The 12,185-nt window shown below is 44.6% G+C and overlaps 1 protein-coding gene across 7 annotated transcripts in view; it reads left to right on the top strand.

Moving 5' to 3' along the window:
- Positions 1-12,185, top strand: part of AMBRA1 (autophagy and beclin 1 regulator 1) — a 133,426-nt gene that overhangs the window by 7,295 nt on the left and 113,946 nt on the right. For 6 of the 7 annotated variants that reach the window (XM_080617549.1, XM_080617547.1, XM_080617546.1 and 3 more), the window contains exons 2-7: positions 3,712-3,967; positions 4,222-4,280; positions 5,004-5,187; positions 5,834-6,006; positions 6,888-6,954; positions 7,524-8,983. In XM_080617549.1, coding sequence (XP_080473675.1) covers positions 3,833-3,967; positions 4,222-4,280; positions 5,004-5,187; positions 5,834-6,006; positions 6,888-6,954; positions 7,524-8,983 — 2,078 coding nt within the window. In that variant the 5' untranslated portion in view covers positions 3,712-3,832. The remainder of the gene's footprint in view (positions 1-3,711; positions 3,968-4,221; positions 4,281-5,003; positions 5,188-5,833; positions 6,007-6,887; positions 6,955-7,523; positions 8,984-12,185) is intronic. The other variant, XM_080617551.1, reaches the window with a different exon arrangement.

The following is a 12,185-nucleotide window of genomic DNA, read 5'->3' as shown; positions in this document are numbered from 1 at the left end:
CAATATGGTCTACTGTGACCATGCTCATGGCAGGGGGGTTGGAACTAGATGATCTTAAGGTCATTTCCAACCCTAACTATTCTATGATTCTATGATTGCCGGTTTGCTGCTTCCCCTAGTTTTTCTAGGGGTTCAGTATCTGTGAAAGTGACAATTACAAGTGAGCTTCTATGGCTCTGAAACTGGGGATTCTTAAGGCTTCTTTGAGGACAGCTGGCGCAGAGCAAGTAAAGGACTTGGGGTTGGGCTGTGTAATGCTTTCCAACACTGTAAACAACCCAGCATGCTGTCCTAAAATGCCCTGAAGGGAGAAAACTTACGGAAAGAAAGCTGCCAATTATAGAAAAATTTATGACTCTTCACTTTCAAAATTTCTCTAGTGCCCTGGACCACATCCAGGGCATCATATAATAATCTTCCAGTTGCTGGACTCCACTTTTGGTCATCCTGATTATAAAAATACCCCTCCAACAAGAAGAAAATAGGAAAATACCAACCCCAGAGACATTCCTGGTTTTCATGGTCAGCTATCTATCAGTTATGATAGCATGGGTATTTGTAACAGAAGCTGTTACTGAATCAGTCCGCCGCTTGCCTGGACAGGTTTGATCCAGTGAGCTGCAAGTTTTCTTTGTGCTGAGGGCTTGAGAAACATTTTCAAACCCACTGTGTTTCATTTAAACCTTGTTAGTCAGATGGCTACTGAGTAGCTATAAATATGATTGCTACTTGCATGGTTTGTGTGCTAACATGCCAAACATGCTGTCATAGTTTGGCTTCTTAATATTTGAGCAGAATGTTTGGAGTTGGTGGGTATTTTGACTAGATTAGAGAAGGAACTTGGTCCTTTAAAAAACAATAACAACAAAGCCCCCAAAACTGAACATATGATTCAGTAATACAGTTAAAAGCTTCCTGCTAAAGTGAGTGAAGGCAATGCCTATGTCTACACTATATCTAATTCTCCATTTGACAGCTATAATTTTCTTTGCCAGACTGAAGTGTTGCTGAATGTGTCACCAGGTTGTGGAGAGCAGTTATTGTAGTCAGGCTAATTCAGGTAAAGGAGTAAACTTCCTATTATGATGCATGGGTAAAGCTTGGCTCTCAAAGGGATGTGGGGTAACACTGAAGTGCCAGCCCCACTAGAGAAGGATACATTCAGTGTTTTCTGAAGAGATCCCAGCTTTTAAAAACATCGAGCAGGGTCCTGTGTAGGCATCCGAGTCTGAGTTTCCTTTGTTTTCTTTTCAAATGGGATAAAGAGGTGAGTCAGAACAAGCTGAAAAAGCCAAGGACAGTCCCTGAGGGAAAACCATCAAGTTCAAACATGCTCAGAAGGCTCACACATGGAGTGTGTGTTACATCCAAATTAGCACACATCTGCAAAGACCTAGATAAGCTGTGTTAAGGTAGGTACTTGATTTTTTTATTGTGAAGGGGACTTGGCCTTTCAGTGAGGTGAATACAAGAGGTTCGCTACCTGCAGTTGTAGGTGTTACCTGTTTCTTTATTTTGCAATATGTAGACGTGGCATAAAGATGTTTGTTAAACCTCTTGATTTCCTTGTTGCTGTTTTACTTCAGGGAACATTAGTCCTCCTGACAGGACTGAAATGTTGCTAAGTTGTCAGAGCTTGTTCTTCCTCATGAGTAACTGGGTTATCCTGCTTGTAAGTTATCGGGATCTTTTAAGTTTCTTAGGTTGCTTGTCCTTTGTAGCTATTGAAAGGCTATTCCAAAGCTTAATGTTTGAGATCTCTGCAAACTTTGAGCCTGTTCTGTCTGCAAGTCTTGTCTTCCGTTTGTATCCGGTTTATATCTTGGGATGTTGTAGTTCTTCCTCCTTGAATGCACCCATATAGAATATTCACCTACTGTTTTCTTAATTTTATTAGATGAAACTAGACCTAAGGTTTCCTCCTGTAAAATAGGCTTTTTGTTGCCTGTCCTCTGAGGTGTCCTCCCCTCTGCACTGCTTACCATCTGAATCCAGTCATTGCTGAAAATGGGTGGCTGGGGCTGTTTGCAGAATCCTGATGAGGATTTATTAGCATTTAGTGAAAAAAGGGGTTTTGGGTTAGTGATTCCTGTATTATACTGTGCTTTTGGCTCTATCTACTCCAGTTATCCTTGGTTTGGCTGGTTTGGATTTGGGCTTTTTTAATCTGCACGGTCATGCTGCAAGTGGATTCTTAAAAGCATCATCTTTAGTTTTTGTGTTGCTTTCCAATAAGGCTTTTATTTTGTAGAATAATTCCTACCTAATGTTTGGCTGACTTTCATGGATTCATGAAAGAAGGCTTATTTTACACTGCAGAGTTCAGCTTCTCTAAAATAGATGATCTCCATGCTATTCACATTAAGGGTCAGGGGATTTCCAGCTAGCTTGAATTTCTTTGTGGTGAATTTCTGTTCTAGGAAGATGGATGCCTTTACTTGTTCATCACTTCAGTACCCTTTATTGTACTTTTGCAATGAAAACTGGTCTGCTTTATTAGAACTCATTTTCCTGGCTTATCTCTTCACACAGCTCCTCCCTGTAAGCAGCAGCTGCCTTAAATCATCTGCTCAGGAGGTTTTTTTAGGGCGAGTGGGAGAAAAGAAAGGTTTGCCAATGACCATTCTGAGTTCTGCCATTTAACAATTCAGCTCTTTGTAGGTACATGAAGCTTTTTCCCCCCCTCTATGTGTGCTTTTGCTTTTCTGAGTTGCCACTTCCTTCTCTGTTGAATATTGATGGTTTTGTTCAGTGTAACATGAACTGAGGAGGATTTATCTTCACATCTTTATGTTCTGAGGGGATGACAGAATATGTGCACGCTGCTGGGATCAGAAGGCAATAGCATTGCATCAGCGTTTGGTTTATGTATTCTAAGAAACTCTTGTTTCTGGAGAGCTTGGAGTGGCAAACTCCAATGTATGAGACCATTCAAAAGTTGTATAACTTGGTTGCTGTTGTGTTTAGTTCCTTCAGAGAATTCACTTTTTTCCCCCTAGAAAGCTGGCACTAAAAGCAGTAATCTGTGCCATTGTGCATTACTTGAGCGAACTGTTGTTCTAAGAGCAATCTAGATGGAAAGATGATGTGCAGACAGGCAAAATGAATCATCTTGGTGGAGTTGGCCAAGATACCACTGCAGTGTAAGGTTTTGCTCTGATACAGGGTTGTTTTCGTATGTTGTAAGCTATTGTGATGGAGTTGGAAGTAATTTGGACTTGAGATCTCTCAATTTTCTGACCTTTGCAATGATAATAATTCCTATTACTGAAATCAGAATAATTCCCTGGAGACTCCTCTGTCATATTGTCAACTTTTTAACACTGTTCCAATAGCTGTCAGTCACCCTTCCTGGACAGGACCTAATTCTTCAAGGTGTAAAGACTGTCTATTCATAAATCTCTTTTTCCTTATTATATAGAGCAGGAGACGGAGGGAAGGGAAAGAGTTTCAAGGCCGGTTTTTTATTCTCTGTAGTTGTGTATGCCTAGGGCATGTGTACAAAGGGCTGGATGCTTTCAGAAACCTTTCAAGGTAATCTTTGGCTGCAGAAATGCCAAAAGTGGGCCTCATTAATGGAAGAAGGTAGCAAAGGCTGCAGGAGAGAATAGATTTTTCTCTTAAATCTAGTCTTCTGGGATTTAAAGCTCTTACTTCATCTAGGTGATCAAGGAATAAGCTGCCTCCCTTATCATTCTCTTCTCTTTCTAGGTTTCCATGAAGATAAACAAGTGAAATGTGGATAGCCTATTGGTAGCTTGGTGGTGGTTGTCATCTGGAACCTGCTGGTGGCTTCTCCCAGTAGCTGGTGTCACGTTGGCTGCTAAGAGCCATGAAGGTTGTACCGGAGAAGAATGCTGTCCGCATCCTGTGGGGTAGGGAACGGGGCACCCAAGCCTTGGGTGCTCAGCGGCTTCTGCAGGAGTTGGTGGAGGATAAAACTCGATGGATGAAATGGGAGGGCAAGGTAAGGTTGTGGGATAGAGATGCATCGCTTGACCTTGGAGTGGGGGAAGGGAGGCAGGGACTTGAAATAAATTGTCTTGTGATTGTACATTTGATGTGTTACCCTTGATATGCTCTCTGGCTTTGTTCAGTTCCTGCAGTGATGTGATACTAGATATGTTCCTGCAGTGGGTTCCCCTTGTTGTCTGTGTGGCTTACAGTCAAAGTATGATCATATGACACTTGCAACACTTCCTGCTTTGTTGGCTTTTTCAGAAAGTTGAGTTACCAGACAGTCCACGCTCCACCTTCTTGCTGGCGTTTAGTCCAGACAGGTAATTTACTCCTAGTTCATTCCCTGTTCCAGCAGTCTCCTTACACTTACAAAAGTGATGGAGGCTTGTGCCCGTTCACTTGTCCAGTCCTGAATAGCTGAGTGAAACTTCTGGTTCCTGACGTGCATGAATGGAACGTGTGCACCTTCCTAATCTCACAGCTTCCAGCATAGTTGGTGTTTAATTCCTGAGGTACCCAAGTGATGCACAGTTCTAAGGAAAAAGGATCTGTGTGGCCACCGTGGGATTTCATAAGAAACTTGAGGGTGTTTTAGCACAACATGCCCAGTGATCTGACACACCCACTGGGATATCTAGGACTAAAGAAGAGAGCAGAATGATGGGTGTATTGGAAGCAGAAATGAAGGTGGGGGTTTCTTAGTCACTTAATATGACAGTGGTTGAGATGGTGTAGAGAATTGAGAATATTTCTTTGCCCCAAACTGTTATTCAGGAGTTCCTTCTGAGCTGCATGTTCACTCTGACTTTCAAGGTCAAGTTTGTGCTTGCAGATTGGATGAGCTCATGTTTGTATGGACCCTGAAATCTGGCTAAAGGAAGCTTTGTGACCATTGGTGAAACAGTAGCCTCGTACCTTTGAGCTCTGTGTGGGAGAGCTGTTGGGTTAGGTGTGAACAGACCCTGTTGAGATGAAGCTAGCCATGGTCTGGTTTTGCTGTATTCTTCTCATGCTAATGTTTATTCTACCTTCTGCATTCCCAGGACCCTAATGGCTTCCACACATGTGAACCACAACATCTACATCACAGAGGTGAAAACGGGCAAATGTGTTCATTCCTTGGTTGGACATCGCCGCACTCCCTGGTGTGTCACCTTTCATCCCACCATCCCGGGCCTCATTGCTTCAGGATGCTTAGATGGGGAGGTTAGAATTTGGGATTTACACGTAAGTCTTTCTTGAAACTTCTGTGCCTTTGGTATTTGGTGGGTGGTGGCTTTTTTGTCTGAGTTTGTTTCCCAAATATTGCCTGGTAAGAGATGTTTGGAAGCTTTGCTGGGATCTGTCTCTAGCAGCATAGAACAGAGCATAGCCATCCTCTTCTGTCTAGAGAGGAGGTGGCAGATTCTTCACTCAGTCCCACCAGGTATGTTGTGCTCCTTAGCCATGCCTGTTTATTTGATTAGAGTGATAATGCTGGAGGACTTTGTACAGGGTACCTGTTTAGTTTATGTGAAAAATGTGCTGTTTTTGTTCCACTGAGTATATCTGAACTCTTCATTAGAGAAGCTGCTGCTCTGCTAGTTCTGGTGGCTGGCACAGGGGCAAAACACGTATACGTACCTGGTTGCTTTGAAATGCAGTGTTTTTACAGGCTGCTTGAGACACACTTACCTACAAAAATACATCTATGGTCACTGTTGGAAGTAGCATTATGTACTAGGCATGACGTATGACTTTGCATGAGAGCAGCTGTTGTTGTTGCCAAGAAAGCATGTCACTTCCATGCTCTAAGCAGAGTCTTGGAGAGATGGAAACCTAATGATCTTAAACTCTGTGGTAGACTGCTTGTGATTCTTGACTTGTCTTTCAGGGTGGAAGTGAGAGCTGGTTCACAGATAGCAACAATGCTATTGCATCGCTTGCTTTTCATCCTACGGCTCAGCTCCTGCTGATTGCAACTGCCAACGAGATACATTTCTGGGACTGGAGTCGTCGGGAGCCCTTTGCAGTGGTGAAAACAGCTAGTGAAATGGAGCGGGTCAGGTGAGTTCCTGCTCCACGAAAGAGAACAGTTGTATGTGAAAAATGGTCAGATTTGGGGAATGGGGGTGGCAAATCCTCTGGGATGCTGCACTAAGGCAGTGGAGAGGAGTATTGCTTTGCAGCTCCTTGATTTGGCTGGTAGAAAGAGTTCTGTGGGCAGGAAAAAAAGGCAATTGGAAAGAATAGATCAGCTTGGATGTTCACATTTGTGCCAAATAAACACCCATGATCTACTTGATGTTTGTTTGTCAGCTTAGTAATTAAACTTGTCAGCAATAAGTTGAGAGAACCCGGAAGTTGTTGGAAGAGAGTTGCTGAGCCATTACTTTGGTGCAGGTACAGAGGAAACTGTGTTGCTGGAAACTTGATGCCTTCTTTTGAGCAGTTTGAAATAAGACAATGATTCAAGTTTATTTTTCCCTTTGTACCAAATTCCAGTTTATAATATGCATATAATATAATACTCCTTAATATAATAATATAATAATATATATAAATAAAAATATTATAATATTATAAATTATATTATAATATATTATTATAATATATAATATATATAAATAAAATAATATAATAATAATATAATACTCCTTAAAATTTCTTGGCTACTTCAACTGATACAGCAGTACTTGGTTCCAGCTTTTAACTTCTGTATAGTGTTGCTGTAGACTATAAGATAGCTGCAGTCTTCAGCTTGATAAGTATGTTTCTTTCTTCTTAATGCATAAACTTTCTGGCATCCTTCAGAAGATGGTGGCAATGTGGTTATGTTCTCACTGCAAATATTTAACATGGGATTTTCTTCCCTGCTGTGTCCAGCTCCCTGTATCAATGTGGAATGTGACCTGATGATTAATATTCTGGCTCTGCTTTTGTTTTAGGCTGGTACGGTTTGATCCCTTGGGACACTACTTGCTCACAGCAATTGTTAACCCTTCTAACCAGCAGGTAAGGGGAATGTCTGTGTTGATTGGCTAATTACAAGATGCTGTCCATACATTAACCCTAGTCTGCTCCTAAGCAGCCTTGTGCCTTTCTGAAAACCTGAAGTCCTAAGCCAAGTTCTGTCTCACCTTAATTGGTCCCATGAATGATCTTGTGTTACATGCAGGGCTGTTAAAGACCTCTCCAAAGTGTGTTTGTTTTGCCCTCACTGTCTCATTAATAATGGAACAGATATCCCCAATGGCCCTGCTGTTTCAGTTCTCTTGTGACATTCTGCTGTATTTGAAGCTATGCGAGGTATTAACAATGCTCACTGCTGCTGACACTCAGGTGCTTGTGTGTCTGTTCATATGAATAGTGTATTGTCAGACCTTGCTGGGCTGTAGAAGAGATTATTTGGATCCATAGAATGAACTTTGAAATAGTCTCACCTCTTTTCCTGCAAGTCAGGGCCTCTAGGAAGGGACTTACAGCATCCTTTCATCTGGGATGGTAGCTGCCTTTCTGCTGTTTATTTGGAAGTATAGGATTTTGCTGCAGGGTGACTGAACTCTGACTGCTTCCCTCTGCAGAGTGATGAGGAAGTGGAAATCTCCGTGGACAGCACAGAGATGCCGCATTACCGCCAGCGCGCTATCCTTCCATCTCAGCCCGTGAGGCGCACACCCCTCCTTCACAACTTCCTGCATATGTTGTCCTCCCGCTCCTCTGGCATACAGGTGGGAGAGCAAAACAGTGTTCAAGACTCTGCTACCCCATCCCCTCCACCGCCTCCACCACCACCACCTCCGCCTCCAGCCAGTGAGAATTCAAGGGCATCTGTCTATAACAGGCTCCGAGAGCGTGTCAGCTATCCCACAGCAGAGTGCTGCCAGCACCTGGGGATGTTGTGCCTTTGCAGCCGATGCTCTAGTGCAAGACTTCCTTCTTCTCTCTTCCCACACCAGGAAAACGCACCCTCCACGTCTTCTGGGGCCACTGGCACTTCCTTCTCCTCTGTGCAGACAGAGCCTTATCAACCCCCAGAGCAGGCATCCGTAGCGCAGGAGGAGCAGGGTATACTTAACAGGCCCTCTGCTTTCAGCACAGTTCAGAGCAGCACTGCTGGCAACAGCCTGCGCAACCTTAGCCTGGGCCCCACACGGAGGTCCCTCAGCGGGCCCTTGGCAGGCCACCAGTCCCGGTACCAACAGTCTGCAAGAGAGATTGCTTCAGGCTTAGGTGGGTCTGACTGGTCCAGGACAGTGCTGAACATGAGCTCTCGGTCAGAGCTGGAAGCCATGCCTCCCCCTAGGACCAGTGCCTCCTCTGTGAGCTTGCTTTCGGTGCTGAGACAGCAGGAGGGGGGTTCCCAGGCATCAGTCTATACCTCTGCAACAGAAGGGAGGGGCTTTCTGGCCCCGGGGGCTGAGGTGGACAGTGGTAGTAGTGCTGGCCCGAGCAATCCGGCCAGCATCCGTAATGAGCTCCAGTGTGATTTGAGGCGATTCTTCCTGGAATATGACCGGCTTCATGAGTTAGATCAGGGGATTGGTGGGGAGCCCAGCCAGTCGCAACAGGCTCAAGAAATGCTCAACAACAACATTGAGCCTGATCGGCCGGGTCCCTCCCATCAGCAGACTCCACACAGCAGTGAAAACGGTTCCAATTTGTCCCGGGGTCACCTGAACCGCTGTCGCGCTTGTCATAACCTGCTGACCTTTAACAATGACACGCTGCGCTGGGAGAGAAGCACGCCTAGCTACACACCAGGGCAGGTCCAGAGCACGTTTGAGGGTGTTCCTCCAAATACCAGCCAGGTGCAGCCTGCAGAGAGAACCGAGGGCAGAGCTCCTGCCTCTGGCAGGCTGCAGCTGGGCAGCTCTTCCACCCCGCAGGAGGAGAGGACCGTGGGAGTGGTCTTTAACCAGGAGACGGGGCACTGGGAAAGAGTTTACAGCCAGTCGGCTTCAAGCAGACCTGGGAATGTATCACAGGAGGCCTTAAACCAGGAAATGCCTGAGGAAAGCTCAGAGGAGGATTCACTCAGGAGGTAAGATATATGCTTGGCCTTCCTCCTATTTTTGTTTTCTTACTTCTTTCCCATCTAGTCTGAGTTTTTCAGTATTTTCAGAGTTAAAAACCTTTTCTCGTGTGCTGTTTGGGTAGATGAAAATAGAGACCTGGCATTGATGTCTTTTGTAGCTGCCATTGTCATGCTGCAGATAGATTCTGAAGATTAAGGACGGAGACCAGGCCTCTCAATAGGAAAGGAGGATGATAGTACAGGAGGCAAAAGGATGGGGTCTGGCAGCAGATCTCTGAGGTGAACTGTGCTCATCGTGTTTGCCAGACACTGCAGAAGGGTGGGAACACAAAATGTGCTATGCTGTCCTTTGTACCTTATCCTGCCCTTGCTCCACATGGAGAATCTGCATGGAAAATTGGGCATGAGTAGTAACAATTGCTTTCTTCAGTGCTGTGTCTTGTTGATGTGGTTGTTGTTAAGTTGGAAGAGTTAACAGTCATTTTCTTGGCATTGTATGTGGGGCAAAAAAGGTCAAAGCTCTGCACCTTTGGGCATATACCTTAGCTGCATGGGTCAAACCCATGCAGTTGGCTTGCCCTTGATAAAGAGGTAAGTTTTGAAAGTGGGTCTCATTGACCCATATTTAGGATGAGACAGTTGGGAGTATGCTGATCACTGCACATTTTAGGCTCTACTTTAAGAAAGTGATTCTCTTTTGGAAGGACTTTTTTTATACGTACTTCACATGTGTTGCAAGAAACAACGAGCCAAATTGAACTTGCACCAGGGAGGATCTGTGCTTTGGGTGAAAGTGTCTCCCCTGGCTGGTATGGATGATTCAGCTGCATTGCCACTTTGGGTAGGGTTTCCCTACTGGGTTTCAGTTTGACATCCTCGCCATCAAGTGATGTGTTCTTGTCAGAGGAAGGGTCCAGTCTTGCTGTTTCTTGGAAATGGATGCTTTGTGCTGTAGGAAAGCAAGGTTTCTGGGTTGGATGCACATGTAACTGACTGAGGACGCTTTGTACACAGGAGTGCCTGAGGAAAGGGAATTCTTTCCTCCTTCCTGCAGATAAGCTGATTATACTCAGGCTGGAACAGTGGCTGCCTTTCTTGTTCCTGTAGTTGCATAGCAAATCAGTGGTGGTGGTCATAAAATTATTCATCTGCTTCTAAATCCTTGTCCCAGTTTTTTTTAATAGCCTTCTACAATGAGAGTCTGAAGCTGATTACATGGTAACTGCTTCTTTCTTGGGCCTGAACTTACCTGCCTTTGGTTTAAATCAGATATCCTCTAGGCCCCTATTAAAGAGCAGAGAGGTGAGAAGGAGCTGACAGATTTAACTTTAAAATGGCACTTGAGTAAGTCTTGCATTACCTTTCTTTTGAAATAGCTTTGCCTGCTCATATAATGTCCACTATGTGGCTTGTTCTCTGGGCTGAGGCATTGTAGCATCAGAAATAACGGGGACAGGTAGCTTTTTTATTGATCAGGCAGTTGGCACGTATATACGTACAAGAATTGAATGGGATGCTGCCTAACAGCTGGAGTCCTGTGAATAAACCTCTGGGTCACTTTGCTTGTTGCTGTTACCTATAGCATCTGTGAAGGGTTAGTTGCCTACCTGATCACCTGTGCAAACTGGTGCTTTTACTGAGGCATTAATTAGGAGTGTGTAGTTTGATGTGTGAACTGAATTCCAGGGGAACTCCTGAAAGATGAAACCTCTAGTGAAGCTCTTTTGGCAGAGGTTGCTGAGAAGCTCATGGGAACTCCTTTGTTTTCCCAGTCTTCTGCTTTTGTTATCGGGCCTTTCTCAAGAACAGACATGGCAGGGGTTTCTGCTTCCCCTCTAACTGGAGTTAGAATCATAGAATAGTTGGGGTTGGAAAGGACCTTAAGATCACCCAGTTCCAACCCCCCCTGCCATGGGCAGGGACACCCCACATTAAACCATGTCACCCAAGGCCTCATCCAACCTGGCCTTGAACACCGCCAAGGATGGAGCATTCACAACCTCCCTGGGCAACCCATTCCAGTGCCTCATCACCCTTACAGTAAAGAATTTCTTCCTTAGGTCCAATCTAAACTTCGTTTGAGTTAACTGTACTGAGGTGAGGAAGCCGGAAACAGTGAGCAGTCTGGTATGAAATCCTCATGGCAGTTTCCTTGAAGTAAAACTTAATTTCCTTTCCTGTTAAACGCATTGGGTGGACTTGGGAGACTTATGGAACTTTTCCCCTTTATAGAAACCCTGCCTGTGGGATAGCCATATTCTGCAGGTGTAATTTTCTGCCCTTCTCAAATTAGCTGTTCTCTTTTTCCTTATAGAGCAATAACAAGTCAACAAGCACACATTTACCTAATTTTTGCAGAGAATGAACATCCTCACACCAAATCTTCTTGTCTCCCAGACTTAGGGTGTGCTTCCACAATGGGAAGTGCTGGAACCACTCCCGCACAGCAAAGTCCAAAATGTCTGTTAACCTTTGCAGCCGCAGAAGCATGCAAAGGGGTGGGTAAGGGTCATGAGGTGTATGCTGTGTAATGCTGAAAGTGCTGGGGAAATAAGAGGGAGAGTAAGCCTTCAGTACGAGTGATAACTGCATACACTTTCAATCACTTTTGGACCTATGGACCTCAGGTTAGTTCTAAGCATTGGGCATCCATGTATTTGCTTTGTAACCTGTCTTCTGTTCTTTGTCTCTCCATTAGATGTCCTCATTGGGCAATTGAGCTCTATTCAAAGGCCATCTGAGAAACTTAAAGAGAACATTTTTACCTGGGAGGTGTGTGTATATTCTCATTTCCTCTCCATGGGCAGGATCCATTCCTTGACCTGTCTTGCCTGGCTGAGAAGTAGCTTGCTGGGAGGACATTGCCACAGAGGGTCAATTAAGTTAATAGGTAGTTTAATGAAGGCTGTTCTTTGAATTCTGTTGATGCAGCTATGTCAGCTGGGTAGGGAGAGAATTTTGCCCTTTGTGATGATGCTGGGCTAATTATCTTGGGCTAATCACAAAGGCATTAAGAAGCATGTAATGAAGCTATTCCTGACTAACAGCTCTGGCACCTCTATTAGGAGGAACATGTCACTGGGAGCCTTGGCAGTACAGCAGTGCTGTCACATTCAGCTTGGCCTGAAAGCAGCATGGGCGTTGAGCTGTGTGCTTCTTGAAGCTGTGTCAGTGAGGTATGAAATTAGGGAAGGTTTATGGTCTACCT

The sequence above is a fragment of the Psittacula echo genome (assembly GCF_963264785.1).
Source record: "Psittacula echo genome assembly, chromosome: 5".
NCBI classification, from domain to species: domain Eukaryota; kingdom Metazoa; phylum Chordata; class Aves; order Psittaciformes; family Psittacidae; genus Psittacula; species Psittacula echo.
This window is presented reverse-complemented; position numbering and strand designations above follow the sequence as displayed.